Source organism: Prosopis cineraria, unplaced genomic scaffold (genome assembly GCF_029017545.1).
Source record: "Prosopis cineraria cultivar Desert tree isolate PC_DT_omini unplaced genomic scaffold, ASM2901754v1 PC8, whole genome shotgun sequence".
Lineage (NCBI taxonomy): Eukaryota > Viridiplantae > Streptophyta > Magnoliopsida > Fabales > Fabaceae > Prosopis > Prosopis cineraria.
In genome coordinates, this window is record NW_026555339.1 from 17,649,585 (window position 1) to 17,666,439 (window position 16,855).

Below are 16,855 nucleotides of genomic sequence, written 5' to 3' on the forward strand. Positions count from 1 at the left end.
TAGAGATTGTTAAAACCATGAGTTGGGCAAGGGGGAAAAAAAGTAAACTAACCCGTAATTGTCCTAGTGACATTTGCTATAGCCGTTTAAGAATAATCCTTCATATTTAAGTCATGATCATATAACCAATGGGTGCTTATCTGAGCGGTTTGAAGCTTAGACAGTTTAATTTGGAGTCTTGTGTTTGAGTCTCAAGATAGGCAAATGTGCAACTGAGCACACAAAGTGTGTCTCACTAGTAGTACCGGCAAAATCACCACATTAAGGAGCCAACTTACACAAAGATTCAAATTAGTCTGGAATGGGGTAGGTAGACAATGAATCTAAAATACTCACACTCTCCAAGATAATGGGTGCTGGAATTATGATTAAAGGTAACTCATTTAAAATCTTAATATCTATATTATCGAGTTTGATGTGCAAGCTAATATGCACAATTACTCTGAAAAGAAGGTTCAAATGTAATCATCTTGTCTCTCATACGGTAAGGTCTTTGATCTCCATGGCCATCCAACCTACTTTTTACGCTTGAAAGCCCACGTAACGAAGGACAAGTGCGTTAATTTTTTTAATAAAATTAAATCAATAATTAATTAAAAAAGGGAGAATCACAACTAAGAATTTGACAAAAAAAAGTTCACATAATAGATAATTAATTAAAAAAAATAAAGAATCATGTCTAAAAATATGACAATTTTATTTTTCACAAACAATAACTAATACCAAGTCTGATTCAAAAAAATAAATTAATATTTTTACTTTAACAATAATTTGTTTTATATTAGTCTTCTTTTTTGGTAATAATTTTATATTAGTCATTTCCCGAATAAGTTTGTTAATGAATCTTGAGTGTGATTATCCCATTAAAAAAAATCCAAGAGCTAAAAGGTATTTTGCTGGCCCAAAAAGAAAAAAGTTTCATTTAAAAAAAAATAGTAATAAATGAAAAAGAGATAGGGTTAGTCTGGTCAAGATTCAAGGGAAGGATAGATGAGGTGCGGTACTCACTAGGTCTGGGTTCGCTCCTATATAAACAGTATCTCTATCATTTTTATCTCTTCATTCCATCTTCATTAATAGCCGCTTCCACGGTTTCTCTTGCTTGTGACTGAGAACTGTTCTGCGAGGCCATTTTCATTGTAGATCTGGGCCTTGATGAGGTTGCCGAATACAACAGGAGAGGGTGAGCGAGTCAAAAACGATCCATCTCTGTCTCTGTTTTGATTTTCTCTTTTCTGGCTTGTTATTGTTCTTCTCATGCGCTGTGTTAATCAGGTCCGACGCCACGTCGCCGGTAGCTAAAAAGCAGTGACCGGCGATGCTATGATCGGACCCAGAGTGAGCTCTATGTTTCGCATTTTGATAGGAATCCGTGGATCTCTCCTCTAATGATCCTTCGGTGCCGATTTGTGCGATTATATTTTCAGAATTGTCGTTATTTTATTCATTCATTTATTTATTTTTACGGGTTTGAGATACTGAAGTCGATGATGATTGCAATTATATGTTGCAAGTGCCGTCTGAAATTGTTGATTGATGTCAAATGCAGATTGACTGAGACTTCCTTCTCTTCAGATCTAAGTTCACATTTTCATCGAATGAACGGCCATTTTCTTCGAATGAAAATTTTCATTGGCAGTTTTCTTAAAACTTATATTTGGATTTTTCACTTTGTTAATTGTCTATGACCGGCCTGGTTGTTTTCGGTTTCTTCGCCAAGTCCTGTGTTAAACGGCCATCGAACTCACCACTAACAGACCCGGTCCGCACTAATCTTAGATAAAAAGTTTACTGCTATGTTCTTATGTCATATTGGGGGATTCAAAATGGCAAAGTGAAGGGAAAAGATTGAGCACTCGTACTCACGTTCAGTAATCTCGTGCATTGATTTCTCATAACAAGCCACCTCTAAGCATTTTGGTCCACCTCCAAAGGAGGAGATATCAATGGTTGATGGAAAAAACCAATAATAAATATACCCTTTTTTGTTGTAGGGCAATTTCTAAAAAAAAAATAATCTAAAGCATTTAATGTGATATTAATTATATTTTTTAATATTATATCTATTTAAATTTATTAATTATGAGAGAAAATATAATGTAAATTTATAAAATTCTCACTGAAATGGAGATAAAATTGTAATTTCATTTTACTTTGAAACAAAATTAATCATTTAATTCTGACCCCAAAAAAAATGTCAATCATTTAATCATTTCTCTTGGGTTAGGCCGAGTCACACATGTCCAACATATGTCACAGAACAATTTACATGCAATTTTTTTTCCCTTTTTAACCACGTGGGGATTTGATCCTAGTACTTGATTAAGATTAAAAAATAAATAATTTTTAAATGGTTTAGATATTTTATAAAAACAAACGTTATTTTATGGTTAGTTATAATAATAAAAAATAATTATTAGTTACTTATTTCAAAATTTTATTAAATCTTCTATAATTTTTGTTATATAAAAATTATTTATTATTTAAATATTTTAAAATTTTATAATAACTTTTAGTTCCCACATTTTTTAAATATTTTATTTCATCTATATCTATCACATTATATTATTTTTAAAAAGTTCTTTGAAGTAAATTTTTAAAACAATCAAAAATTATTTTTTAATTTTAATTGTTTTTTTAAATTTAAACAAATATCATTAAAACTCATAAAATAAATTTTTAAAAAAATAAGTAATTTTTTTTTTTATAAAATAAGCTGAAGTAAATGGACTTTTAATGGAACCACTTGGCGTCTAGGTTTGATCGGATTTCTTATTTGCAACTAGTTCACACCCTCCCATATAGTCCTTGTACAAAATGCTCCCTATAGAAATTGTGCATGGCATCTCTCCATTTAGTTTAGAAAGACCACTATAATTGTAAGCCATTTTATTGAATATGATGATTGAAATTTCATGCTTTTTAAAAGTATTAATTAATTAATTTATACTGATAAAATTTGATATGAAGGATTCTTTCGTGGAGCTCACATTGGAAGTAGAGTTCGCTGTCTTTATTTCCTCCTTTTCATTTCTTTTTTCTGATACGTGTTAAAAGTATAAATCAATTTATACTAATAAAACTTGTATCTTAACCTTGCCTTTAAGACTTACTCTCGAGTCTTTATTGTAAAATATTTTTAACCATTTTATTTATTTTGCAATAAGTTTTTCCTTTTGTTAAAAAATATAAGATATTTTTAATTAAATTTTACCTTCAATAAAATAATTACGTGTCTTCAAACTAACATTATCTTTTTATATTTATATCTATTTAATAGGGTGCTTCACTTTAAAATAAATATAAAGTGATTATTCAATAAGAACACTTTTAAAGAAATACAATAATTACACATCAAAATATTACAAATAAGGTGCATTTTTAAACATCAAATCATTCAAAAAATGTCTAATGGAGGGAGCAGTCTCTTTTTTATATAAAAAAATGAGACATACTTTTATTTTTTTGCTCTTAACTCTAAATAATGATATAATTACAAGATGATAATACTTTTATGTTAATCAAAAAAGTATTAAATTAAAAAAATAATTTAATTATTACAAGATATTCTATAATATTTTGGATGAAAAATTATTTTTAGAAGGTATCTATAAATAAAATAGAGGGACTATGAAACAGCAATGTTTTTCTTCTCATGTTTATCTGCTTCCCCTCATAATTTTCGTTTTAGCCTTTCATGACTAAAATATGGACCGTAATACTCTTTGCTCCTCCTCTGGTTCAGCCCATGATGTACGTTGCTTTACAGCAGAGATGAAGAATCAGCGCACATAAAAAAAAAAAAAAAAAAAAAGGAAAAAAGGAAAAAAGGAAAAAAAAAAAAAAAAAAGCAATCAATACATATAGCTGGCTGCCAATCAAGCAAAGGTGGTTGGTCCAAAGGAGAAAAAAGAAATAGCATATATTCGTAGTAAAATATGAATGTATTGTTCATTTCTTAGAACATATATTATGAAACTTTTTGACTGAAGAATATATTGATTTAAATAAAATTTTATACAATTAAAGAAATAATGTAAATAGTGAAACATTAGATAAAATAAAAAGAATAATACAAAAAAGTAAAATTCGAATAGTATAAAATAGAGAAATTATATATATATATATATATATATGTGTGTGTGTGTGTAATAGTATTGCTATCAGGAAAAAAAAATGCATGAAGGTTAATGCCAGTTGAAATATAAAATTTTTTGGCCAAAAAAAAGTTAAAATATAAAGTTATAAAAATTTTGGATAATGAAACTTTTAGTTTCTTAAGTTTATCTTAACTACCAATTTAATCCTTTAATTTTTAATTTTTATTGATTTAGTTGCTTACTTTTTAATTTAAATTATCATGTCAGTCATTTTAGTTTTAAAACACAAATCAAATTTCAAATTAATCTAATGTTGTTAAATTAACTCTTAAATCAATTTAATTTTTCTCAATTATTATGTATTTTTTTTTTTTTTTTTCAATTTTTGAGTTTGTTTTCCCCTACCTAAATGATTGCATATCTTTTTTATTAATCAACATGACTATCATCAATGTTTTATTACTCATGTTGGCAAGTTTTAATAGTATTACCTTTTTTTTTTAAACAATAAGTATAGCTAAAGTCAGCCAAAAAAAAAGTATAGATCAATAAAAATTAAATTTAAGAGAATAAATTGATAATTGAGATAATTTAAGAAACTTAAAGTTTCATTATCCCAAAAAAAAAAATTAAGGAGAAGGTTCATTGTTCATAATTTAAAGGAAAAATTTCATTAAAGGCCTTTGAATGTGAAATAATTTCAATTGAGGCCCAAAAAATTTTGAAATTTTACACAGGTTTCAAGGATTGAAATAAAATAAATTCTCTTAATTAAATTATCAAAATACTCTTTAATTATAATTAACATTACTAAACTAACTAGTCAAGTTACAGATTTTACAGGTGATATTAAAATAAACATCGCTTCTTTTTATGCTTTTAATATTACTTGTAAAAATCATAATTTAACTTGTTATTTTAATAATATTACTTGTTAAAATCATAACCTAACATGTTATTATGGTAATGTTACTTGTAAAAACTTTAACTTAACTTATTATTTTACTAATGTTATGTGTAAAAATTATAATTTAAATTGTTATTTCAGTTATATTATTTGTAAAAACCAAACCTAATTAACTTGTTATTTTAGTTATATTACTTGTAAAAACCGTAACTTGAATTGTATTTTTGTAATGTTACTTATAAAAACCATAACTTAGCTTATTGTTTCAGTAATATTAATTATAATTCAAGAACATTTTGATCATTTAATCAAAAGCATTTATTTCATTTTAATCCTCCAGGTCTGCAGTGAACTTTTAAAATTTTTTGAACCTCAATTAAAATTATGTCACATTCAATAGCTTTTAATGAAAGTCTCCCTAATTTAAATAGAGGTAAGTATGAATTATTAATAATCTCACATCCAAGAGCCTCGTCTTTTTCACACGCCCTGCCAAGAATAGTACAATCACGAGCTTTTCTTGTCCTCATTTTCTATTTTCTGCAAAGCCTCTGGGTCTCAATTCCAGCACCATAATGTTGTGTGTATTTGAATTAAAAAATTCTACAACTAATGTTAGAAATTAATTGAAGTTAGCAAACTAAAATTAAAAAAAAAAATCTATAAATACAACGTCATTTGTGTTTGAATACTTTTTTTAAAGTCAATTAAATAAATTAAAATTTATTTAGATGATTTAATTTAAAAACTTGTATAATAATAAAAAAATAGTTGGAAGGAATTCTATACTATATATTGTAATCATTCTTGCTACCATTATGGGATCCCCAATCACGAGTTAGATTTATGCTTGTTTTTCCTCTTCAGAGAGTGAAGTTAGTGGAATAAGCTTCATCTTCATCATTATGTCGATCCCTTTTTTGTTTTCTGTTTTTTTTAACTATGTGACGTCACAATACGAGGAGTTTTTGAAAGATGTATTACTTGCTCATGTCTTTATGTTGGGTCCTTGAATTTGTGCTTATGTTCCTAGGGTTTCAAGTTCCTTGCTCCTAGTTTGAGCGTTCAAGGTAACACCGATGCTATAGTAAGATCCAAGAGGTTCATTCCATATATTGCAAGTTTTTTTTGGTTGTCCCTACATTTAGATGAAGTTCAACAAAGGTTATTTTATCTTTATTTTTGCATAAGTACCCAATATCTTGAGCCTGTCTCATTTGAGCTGTAAGAACTTAATAAGGCTCAAACTAATTTAGATCAAAACATGAAAAACATTATAAGAGTGGGCACACCCTAACCACTTGATTCAAGACTTAAACTTGAAACCTCTGATTAAATTGAAACAATTCTTACCAGTTAATTCAAAAATCATTCATAGTTACTTTTTTAAGGCACAACCTAGTGGCACATTAGACTTCAGGGAGTTCTTCATATTCCTTGCTACTTGTTATTTTCTTTTCCAATGTCTTCTAATATTGTTAGCCCATGTTATTGTTCTAATCATCTAGCTAGCTTGAGCTTTTAATGTAATCTTTTTATTTTTTTTAATAAAATTTGATCTTTATATTAAAAAATTGGAAGAGTTTCAATGAAAAGACATACACATGGATATACTTCTTTGGGGACATAAAATCTTTTCATTTATTTATCATCATTTTCCCTCCACTTTACAAATCATAACCATTTATCAAATCTATTGTTAAAACAAACTCACTCAATACATTGAAATTCAGATTTTCTCCTTCATAAAGAAGAGCAGAAGAGAGACCAAGGCAAATCTAAATCGTTAAATTAAATTTAAAAATTTAAATTTGATAATTTTTAAAAATATAGATTTAATTTAAGCGGTTCAGATTTGCAGTGGAAAGAAAAATAAAAGAGACAAAGCCACCCCAATGTATTGATGTTAATAGCCATTAGGAAAATGAAAGAGAATGAATAATAAGAAAATGGAGAGTTTTCGCATCCCTTTTCTTGATTGCTCGAGTCATCAGTGGATCTTGTTTTCCGTGGGCTATTGTTTGTAGAGAAATTCCAAGATCAACATAAAAATATATGATAATGCCTTTTAAATTTTGAACTTGACATTTTATATTTATTCCTTTCTTAATTTTCAATTTCTAATTTTATATTTATTTTTCAATTTTATATTTACCATTGCACAATTTACAGATATTAATCCATCATCAAATGAATTAAATCATATCTGGCCATCATGAAAAATAGTGATAACTATAGAAACAATATCACAAAACTTCCAAACATTTCCACTTATTCATTTGTTTATCATAAATTTAAAAATAAGAATATCACCCATAACACACACAGACACACCCAATATGTGGGTCCCACATCTGCCTCTTCTTTATCCCTTTTTATTCATCTAATAAAATAAACTTTAGGTAATCTATAAGGAATTTTTGGATTCTTTACATTCATGCATTGATACATTTGAAGAAAGTTCCATAAAAGAATGTGACCCAATATAACAATTACAAACAAGAAAATTAACTTCAGTTTCTGAGATGGTACAGCTAGAAGCATAAATGTTCTCTTTATTGAATCTACAGAGAGAGGATGAATCCAAATGCTTTATAATCCTAAGTGGGACCCAAGCTTGACTTTGGTCAACAACCCAAAAAAAAAAAATGAGGGATGATTATGAAGAAAGAATATCACTTGTCATATTAATCATGAGTTCTGGAATGTGCACAAACTTGATAAAAGATGATCTAATCTAAGCTTCTTCTCATTCTCATCATCAACATCAAGTAGGTGGGAAGAACCTGTTGAGATTGAATGGCAAAGAATAGAATTCTTCATTTCTGCTATCTCCTTTGAACTTTCTGAACTTTGCCCACCATGTCATCCCTCGATCTTTCTTCGACCTGTCAACCTCGAGCGTGTTGTCAAGGAACACTGCCACGATCAAACCCACCGTTGCCGGTGACGTGAATATGGTGTTCATGAGTGCATTGAACTGCAAAGATGACACATTATCAGACATAAGATGAGCTCTTGATGTTGAAAAATTTCTGCAAGAAATAAGTGGATGGATGGTTTACTTGTATCTTAAACAATCTCAGTTTTCTTAAGACTACTTTCCACTTAATCCAATCAAAAGCCTAGAAACACTGAAATATTCTAACTTAAGTAAAAATATTCTAAATTATTTGATTTTGAATCAAACCATGAAGAAGTAAAATGTAACTTAAATTAACACAAACATGTTTGGCCCAACATTTCAGAAGAAGAGAGTTGTTTGGGCATTTTCTTTTTATTACTTTCTCATCCATGGGCACAATGTTAGATTAAATTTCATTTAATTCACATTAATTAATTAATGAGAATCTTTAATTTACATTCTAACCCATTTCTATGAGTGTTCTATGATAGGTTGGATCACACATAAGCCCATTTGGGTAGAGGCTTCAGCCTATATCCCTTTAGTCATCAGTGATACCCTATCATTATCTGACAATAATAAAGAAAATGGAATCTCTCCCTGATAGCTCTTACGATCCTTCTCTATTCTTCATAAGGCTAAAGGAGATCTACATCTTTTTCTCTTTACTAGGAGATCAAGTAAGCAACTATAAGTTCCTTTTTAGGTACGCAAACTACTCATGAGTCCATAAATTTGAGATCCTATCCATAAATCACAAGCATCTGTTTACATCCACAAAACTACTTTTTTTTTCCATTTAGTCTTTTCGATCAAATCTTGATTCTGTGTACTAAACAGCTAATTATGCAACAAAAGGAAAACTCACCCATCCAGCATTAGTATGAACAAGGCCATGATGTGGAGGATTCCAGTAATCATTGAAAAATTGAGGAATAGAAATTCCAAGGAACAATGATAGCCCAGTGATGATTAGGTTCCTCATGGAGTTCATGTTTGTGAACTGAAGAAATGATATTCCAACTGAAGCTGAATGAAGGAACAAGAAGAAGTAGCTGTGAATAGAGGAACCAAAATCAACTATGGCAATGGAAATTCAACTGAGCTAGTTTCTTGCTTACCTACGAGGCCAAAGAGAATGCAGTACAGTGCAGTGAATATCGGGAATGGTATAGATGCGAAAACAGCTCCAAACTTTCCTGCAGAAACGAACAGAAAAATCCACAAAAGCTTGTGTAAACGAACCTGTCTTGTTACTCTGATGTCTATTTTGTCATCATAACAGAAAACAAGTTTGAATTGTTAAGCTCAGAACATCAGAAAAGATTGAAAAATGTAAAATGCAATCCTTTCACTTTGTCATTTGGAAATAAACTCAAAATTATCCCAAAAGTTTCATCCTATTTGCACTATAAAGGAAGGACAAAACTGGAGTAATGCATTTTGCGATCTACTATATCTTTGTTATCATTACACAGCAATGTCTCTCTCTTCTTTAATACTTTTTCAAAGTAGGGGCACTAATCACTTCTTTTCTTCTCCATTCTTTCTAGTCTGTATATCAAACAAGGCCTTGAGGTTGAGGCATTCATTCTTGGACAATTATAATATTTTTACTGCTGCCATTTTAAACCAATTGGGGCAGGCCGTGTGGCAGGATAAAGGCTAATCCTCATTTCAAAGTTGAAGGCGTTCATAATTATGTAAACTTGAAGAGGTGTACTTTCATTTCCAAAAGAAGAAACTAGTACATGGGAAAGAAATAAAACATCAGAACCTCATTTCTGTTATATCAGGGGTGCAGATTAATGTTTTGAAAGAACTATACCAACCTAGCATAGAGAAGAATATCATGAAACCAGCAGAAATCTGGACAACCCTTCGACTTCCAACTCGGGTTAGTCCAAGAAGCCCTACATTTTCTCTAGAACACCCAATAAAGATGGTCATCAATCTAATATTCCAATATTAAAAAGATCAAATACAAGAAGACACTTCCAGTAAATATCTCAAAAAAAAGTGTCACTTACACAGAAACAGTAGAACCTGTTCCTGTTCCATAAAGTCCGCTGAGCAAGACACCGATGCCCTGAGCAGGATTAAAAGGATTAGCTGTCAGACACATCAAGTTTCTTACCTATAATAATGCTGCGATGCATTTCTTGCAATTCAAGTAACATGACTAACAAATCAACATAATCCAAGATTAACAATCAGTATGATCATGGACAGTACTTTAATAATAGCTGATTTGTGCTAAGTAGTGATTTACCTGCCAACCGATGCCTCTACTCAGAACATAAGCAGGAGGTGGAGTTGCGATTGCCAACCGAGATGCTGCCTTGTATCCAGCGGTTGACTGTATATCCAGCAACATTTACACTATGATTATTCTAAATTCTAATCAATTGGTACACACATTGTAAATGGATGGAATGGGGAAAAAAAATTAAGGTAAAAATTGAGCATCATCCTCCCACTTTGAGGAAGTACTAAAAAGAGATAGAAACAATTTGAATAATGATTATAATGGTATTGTACACATTGCAAAACAAGGAAGAAAAATCCCTTTGTTTAATTGCCACCAAACAATTTGAATAATGATTATAATGGTATTGTAGCATTGCAAAACAAGGTAGAAAAAATCCCTTTGTTTAATTGCCACCAAACAAGGCCTTTGTTTGTAGTGTTGGGGAAAATATCTTCAGCTACTCAAACAATTTTTAGAATGTGAAATACTTTAGTTACAGAAACAGTCAAGAGATATAATTGAACACAAAGGTAGCAGTTGGCATGTGGGTATTCTAACTTTTCAAGACCTTTGGAAAGTTATTTATAAAATATTTAAACAAGACATATAACAGAAAAAAAAATCATAAATATTACATAGAATACATGTAACAGAAATATTTAAAAGCCCATGGTGGTTTTATTCAAACAGCTTATATCAGTGAATGAATGTTCACCTCAACCATTGAGACAATAACTGCAGACATTGTAGCAAATGCATGGCCAGCAGAGAAGGTTGGTGGACCCCATTGGAGAGGGTATGGGAACATGAACCTATTAGCATGGAAAGAACCTCAAGACCACAGCAAAAAAGTGTGCACATAAGAATTAATTGAACAAAAAATAGTGTACCATGGGGCTGTAGATATCAGATTTGCTTTGTCTGTACGACAATGATGCTGTGTTCTAGAAGGTTTATGCCGGTAAGCCCCGCTTGCAGTCAATATAATAGCATATATCCAAATAATTGCAATGCAAATCAACACTGGAAATCGTTCAAATATAGGGGTATCTCTAAATGGTCTCGCCTGCTTCAAATACTGCAAATTTTACAGAATTAGTTTTGTCTGAAGGAAGAAATAATAGTATGTTTTATCTGTAATTTTCCACTCACTTGAGACAATCCAATCACCAACAACAGCATTGGTAGACCAATTTCTACACAGTTTCCCAACTGAAATAAAGAATCAAATAATTGAGTAAACTTGGGTCCATGTGATATCATAAGGAAAAAACGTTCCCTTTCCAATTCAAAAACAAATAAAAGAAAAGAAAAGAAAGAAATAAGCAATAACTATTGTGTCAGTCGTATCATTACTCTACAATCTGCGTACAAAATGAGGCATTAAACTTAGATAGGATGGGAATAAGGTTTCAATCATGGATTAGAGAGCTCAGTGAGCTAATTAATTAATGTATCCTTTTGAAAGAAACTTCATCAATACACTTAAGTTTAGAGGTAAAATCAAGAACCATTCAGAAATCCAATATGATAGAAATTAGACTAAGCCTTCAAAGAAGTAGAACTTGAAGCAGAGGTCTAACTCTAATCTTCTGCATAAAAAATAGAGGCACTTAAAACAGGTATCAAATTCAGAGGTTGCACTCAATGAAAATCTTTTAGATGCTACGGTTAAGCATCATTCAGGTTAAGAGTCCTTTTATGATAAAACGGTACGGTCAAATAATTTGCCACATCATTTTATGTTTTCCATAAAAAATCCTAAGGTTGTCCAAATGTATAACATGTAAAGCTGCTCATGGCAACACATACCGCAGGAAATCCTCGTTGAAATAATCCTAATCCAAGCAATCCAACTACAGGTGCCATGTTAAGAGGACTGAAAAATCTGGAGAGAAGATCCATAAACCATATTTTAGCAAATGCTTGGACATTTTGATTATGTAATTTATATTTCATCAATATCATCAAATGCAACTTGTGTACTTTGAAAGTAGTCCCCACACTTGGCTGTATCCCAGGATTATCTGAATACTTGAGGCTACAATCAAAGCTCCTTGTATAGCTCGCATTGACTGGATAAATCTCTGCCAATGACAAGGTAAGAACCTCGATCAATAATCAGACCGCAAGAAAGAAAAGAAAATCAATGTTAAAGCCAATGCACTACCAAAGTAATTGACCCCAGTGAAGTGATGGATGGAGGAAACTTACTTCATGATCACTCATTCGCTGCAATGAGGAGTCGCTGATGATATAACCAATTGGAATTAAATAGGCATAAGATCCTCCAACAACAGCAGGCAATCTGGTTCCAAAAAGTGATTGGAGAAGTGTGTTGATGCCAGCTACACAGAGTAAAGTCTGTATTACTCTTGCTTTGTCACCCTGGTTGTATGAGCAAGCAAAACTAAATGCTTTGTACACCATATTAACAGAACCTGACAAGACTATCTTGGCCAAAATTTAACCTATATAGTTAAAAATACTTCTGTGAAGTTTTGTTAAGTTACAAATTAGAATGGGAATTGGCACATGAGATCAGCAAGCATAATATAACTAAAGGTAGACACATGAGGATACGAAGCATAAACAAATTGATTTTTTTTTTTAATTGACAAAAGTTTAAGTGAGCTAGATCTTAGAAGCTCACTAGGACCAAGACAAGCTTCAAAGCTCAAAGAGTGCTTACAAAGGTACTTACAAATTATTCACCAACAAAATCCTCACATCAGTAACGGAAATTGATCCCACAATATTGTGGTTATGGGTCAAATCCTTACCAATTAGACCAACTATTATTGGTTAAAAAAAACTGATATACCATTCCTATATGCTCTTTAGTGAATCAAGAATAGGCATGCACATGTAAGCCAATAGTGAAGGAAGTTGAAAAGATGAAAGAAGACTAGGCAGAAGAAATTCAGCTTACATCATTTCCTCCCATAGCTGGAACGAGCACTGAAGGGATCATCACACTTGTACCCAGCACCAATATGTAATTTTGAAATCCTAGTATTATAGTTTCCACTGCAACATAAGGCATTCACTATGAGCAGGAAAAGGGGCAAATTGAATTAAAAAAAGAATAGAATGCAAAGAAACATCTAACTAGACCAAAATATGCAACTATTCACTCTCTAAATATTGAAGGTTTTATACTGTAACTTAGATCATACATTTGTTCAAATTTGAGAAAGCAAGAGCTTTTCTCACGTCAAGATATATGGGGTGTTAAAGAATCCTCCACCTCTCTCTTCCCCCCCACTTACACGCGCACACGCGTGCACAAACACAACACATTATGGTTTAGTTGAAACATGGTTAACATTGTAAGCAATATCTACCAAGCTAGAAGAAACTAAGCAGCAGAATATGAGAATAGCTTTCTTTTATCATCTGACTTGCACAAGCAATATATCACTAGCTTTCTCAGTTTCATCGCTATGACTACATCTCTTAGTTCCAGATATCCGAGTAGCTTAAACCAATTAACCATACAAACTGATTTAATTTCCTAATAGTTTCAACGTATGTAAGCTACAGCAAAAAATAAATAAATGATATATAACTCGGTTATTGTCGATGGAACATTAACTCATGCAGGGGCTGCCAACATAATAAATTAAATAAATAAAGGGTTAGCTTTAAATAAATATGTGGGACCAAGGTGAGCTTGGTTAAATAAATATGCCAAAGGCATCCCAAAATATCAATGAGGCTGTTGTTAATAATAACGGTCCCACACAATGAGGCGTTGGCTAGCTAGGAGGTGGTAATACCAAAGGATAAACAGAATAAAAAAAAATCCAATAAAATAAAATAAATATGTGGGGCCACTTTAATCTCTTCAGTAATTAACGATTCATTAACCAGAACAAACCAGAAGGAGAAAATTGCTTAACCTTGACAGGTAGAAGGACAAGTTCGCATGACATAATGCCATTATTTATAGTACTCTTTCGCGACGCATGGTTATTACTCTTTCGTAGCGAAGGACAAGTAAACATGATAATGAAGTATTGGGAAGCTCAAGATGCTAATTGTAAAGCCAGAAGCCCAGAATGCACAGTGTACATTTGTTTCCAAAAGTACAAAGAAAATTACCCTCAGTGAACAAACAAAAGAGAAACATAAAAATTTGAACTTTTAATCGACACACCCAGAAAGAAAGTGATAGCACATTTCCCCACTTGTTTAGTTACTCATGAAACTCAAAATAAATAGAGGCATTTTCCCTTCAATTTAGAAATGTTTGTAATGAAAATAAAAAGTTAATAGTCATAATACTTCAGAAAATGACCAGCTTTCCGCCCTCTGTTTTGTGAAAGGGGAAAAAAAATGACTGCAAGCTTACAGTCAAATCAATATTTAAAAAGCTCCTTTTTTTTTTTTTGGGCACATGATTAAGAGAGGAAGACAAGAACAAGAAGCAATAGAAAATGGAAGTAATAATGAGTAAGGTAAGAGACAACAAAACAAGAAATATATAGAGAAACCCACAAAGCACATTTCTTTAAGCGTTAAAAACAGAAACAGACAAAACCCAATGAGATTATAGAAAGAGAAAGAGCGAGGCGTACCCCACGGAGGATTTGAGTCTATGCAGTACTCAAGGTCCGGAAGCTGATCCATAGGTGTATGGATACTGTCCGCCATTGTTGAAGCTTCTGACAAAGCTCACACACACGAAGAAGAAGAAAACAGAGAGGCAAAAAAAAAAAAATTAATAGCAGAGAAGAAAGGAGGAAGGAAAGGTGGAAGGAAAGGAATTCAGAACAAAGTAAAGTGCAGATATAAAGTGAACAAACAAAAGCATGAGACCGAATGAATAAGGAAATCAATATATATATATATATATACATGGGCAATGGGAAGTAAGTCACAACTCCTGTGAAACGCCCTCTGGCCTATTGTGTTGTGTGGTCGATAAGCTTGTTTTTTTGAATCAGATTGTAGAATGGCAAATCCACCCATAAATCTTCCATTTCTTTCTCCTAATTGAGTATTACTGACCCTCAACAACATACTGAAAACCTGATAATTAAATTGATCAATTTACTGATTTAATAATGAATGGTCAAAATTATAGTTAAATCATATTGATTATAAATGAAAATATTTTATCAAACTGATAACTAAGCAAATTGACTTGAATTTTAATGCTATTCTCTGAGCTCATATAAGCGCCATGTGGGCCACAATTTAGAAGTTCTTAAGTGGGGCCAGTGGAACTTGGAAGGAAGCTGCGGAGCTTCATTTCAAGGCTTTTTGGGAGAACCTAGAAAAGGAGGGAAGCATTGCTTTTTTTTTTTTTTTTTTTGGGATAAAGGAGGGAAGCATTCCCTTTTAATGAACTTTTGGATAATGAATGGAATGACTACTTTACCCTAGGAGATAAAGGAAAGAATATCTAATTTGAAAATATTTATATGGAATATTTAAAATTGAAAATTTTGATTTGGGACCTAAATTATAATTATTTTAAAATATTTAATATTAAATGTTTCATAATAATGTCAAAAAATTATAATATAAAGTTTGGTAAGTAAAAAAATTAGAAAGAAAATAACAAATGCACTTATTCCATTTTCTTTCTAAATACTTTTTCATTTTAAAAAAAATACTTTTCTATATGGTAAACATTTGCATATAGGTTAATATAAATATTTTCATTATGAATTATGGAGCAACAGTAAGTTGTTGAGGTATGAGAATCTAAAATCAGTTATTAACACTAAATTTTTGTGATTTTTTCTTGACCGTTATAAACAAATCAAATCCAAGGCAAATTCAGTCATTTGAAATTCAAATTGTTTGATACTAAGTTTTCCTTCTTCTTTTTTTTGTAGTGAATGTTTTAATACCAAGTCAAACAGTATGAATCTGCCAAATTTAATTCATTGTAACAAAGCAAAACAAATCAAACATAACATTCGGGTTTAATATTTCATAAATATAAATGAATAAAGTCATAGACAACTTTGATTCATTAATCCTTTGTAATTGATTATATTATTATAAACTCAGCCATTATGCTAACCATTGTCTAGCTTTATATATAACACATTTCTTATTTAATATGGTTAAATATAAAATAGTTGTTCCCCCTTATTATATTGCATTAAAATTATTTATTATGTTTCTTATTTCTATAAGAATCAAAGGGGTTTCTCGTAATTATTAATATTTGAAATAACGTTTAATATTTATAAAATGTATCGTATTTTCAAAATTATGATATTATTGCTCTGTAACCAAGACTGAGATGTATAAAAATAAGAAAATAAAAATGCTACAAGAAATATTACACATGCAATGAGAAATACTAAAAACACATATAACATGACATGAAAAGATGTTATAATGTAAGGAGAATCGCACTACAAGCCCTAAAACAACACAAAATGTTACTTTAGGCCTAATATATTATGATATTGCACTGCAGGCCCAAGAGCCTTTGTTCTAAATTTTTTCAAGAACGAAAGTACAATTTTACCTCTTTGTGATTTGAAAACCCAGATTATATATAACACAATGTCCATGGATATATAACAAAATGTCCATGGATACACAACACAATATTGATTATATTTATTTGCATGTACAACACAATGTTTGTAACATCTTGAATTTTAATCCTCAGTTAACTAAGTTTAATTATGAGAATTAAGTAAATTGACATGGTGTGT

General features: G+C 30.9%; 1 protein-coding gene and 2 non-coding genes across 3 annotated transcripts; 2 read left to right on the top strand and 1 right to left on the bottom strand.

The window, feature by feature from the left end:
• Nucleotides 1–1,274: 1,274 nt before the first annotated feature.
• LOC129319135 (small nucleolar RNA snoR2/U65) lies at nt 1,275–1,423 on the top strand. Its single transcript, XR_008595445.1, has one exon. It is a non-coding gene; the product is annotated as a small nucleolar RNA snoR2/U65 (small nucleolar RNA).
• Nucleotides 1,424–1,484: 61 nt separating this feature from the next.
• Nucleotides 1,485–1,560, top strand: LOC129319125 (small nucleolar RNA snoZ7/snoR77). Its single transcript, XR_008595436.1, has one exon. It is a non-coding gene; the product is annotated as a small nucleolar RNA snoZ7/snoR77 (small nucleolar RNA).
• A 5,800-nt stretch (nt 1,561–7,360) lies between these two features.
• On the bottom strand, nt 7,361–14,961 carry LOC129318917 (nucleobase-ascorbate transporter 1-like). Its single transcript, XM_054963921.1, has 14 exons — nt 14,747–14,961; nt 13,096–13,193; nt 12,378–12,551; nt 12,150–12,250; nt 11,976–12,051; nt 11,316–11,375; nt 11,054–11,241; nt 10,879–10,975; nt 10,185–10,271; nt 9,943–10,001; nt 9,745–9,836; nt 9,034–9,111; nt 8,781–8,941; nt 7,361–7,987 (listed from the first exon to the last, which is right to left on the bottom strand). The coding sequence occupies exons 1-14, from the start codon at nt 14,820–14,822 to the stop codon at nt 7,775–7,777; spliced, it is 1,560 nt and encodes a 519-aa protein (XP_054819896.1). The 5' UTR covers nt 14,823–14,961; the 3' UTR covers nt 7,361–7,774.
• Between the last annotated feature and the right edge of the window lie 1,894 nt (nt 14,962–16,855).

Coding starts and splice junctions, on each gene's coding strand:
- LOC129318917 (XM_054963921.1), bottom strand. CDS start 14,822: ATGGCGGACAGTATCCATACACCTATGGATCAGCTTCCGGACCTTGAG. Junction 12,251..12,377: donor AGCGAATGAGTGATCATGAA/GTAAGTTTCCTC, acceptor TGTCATTGGCAG/AGATTTATCCAGTCAATGCG. Junction 12,052..12,149: donor GTGTGGGGACTACTTTCAAA/GTACACAAGTTG, acceptor TCTTCTCTCCAG/ATTTTTCAGTCCTCTTAACA.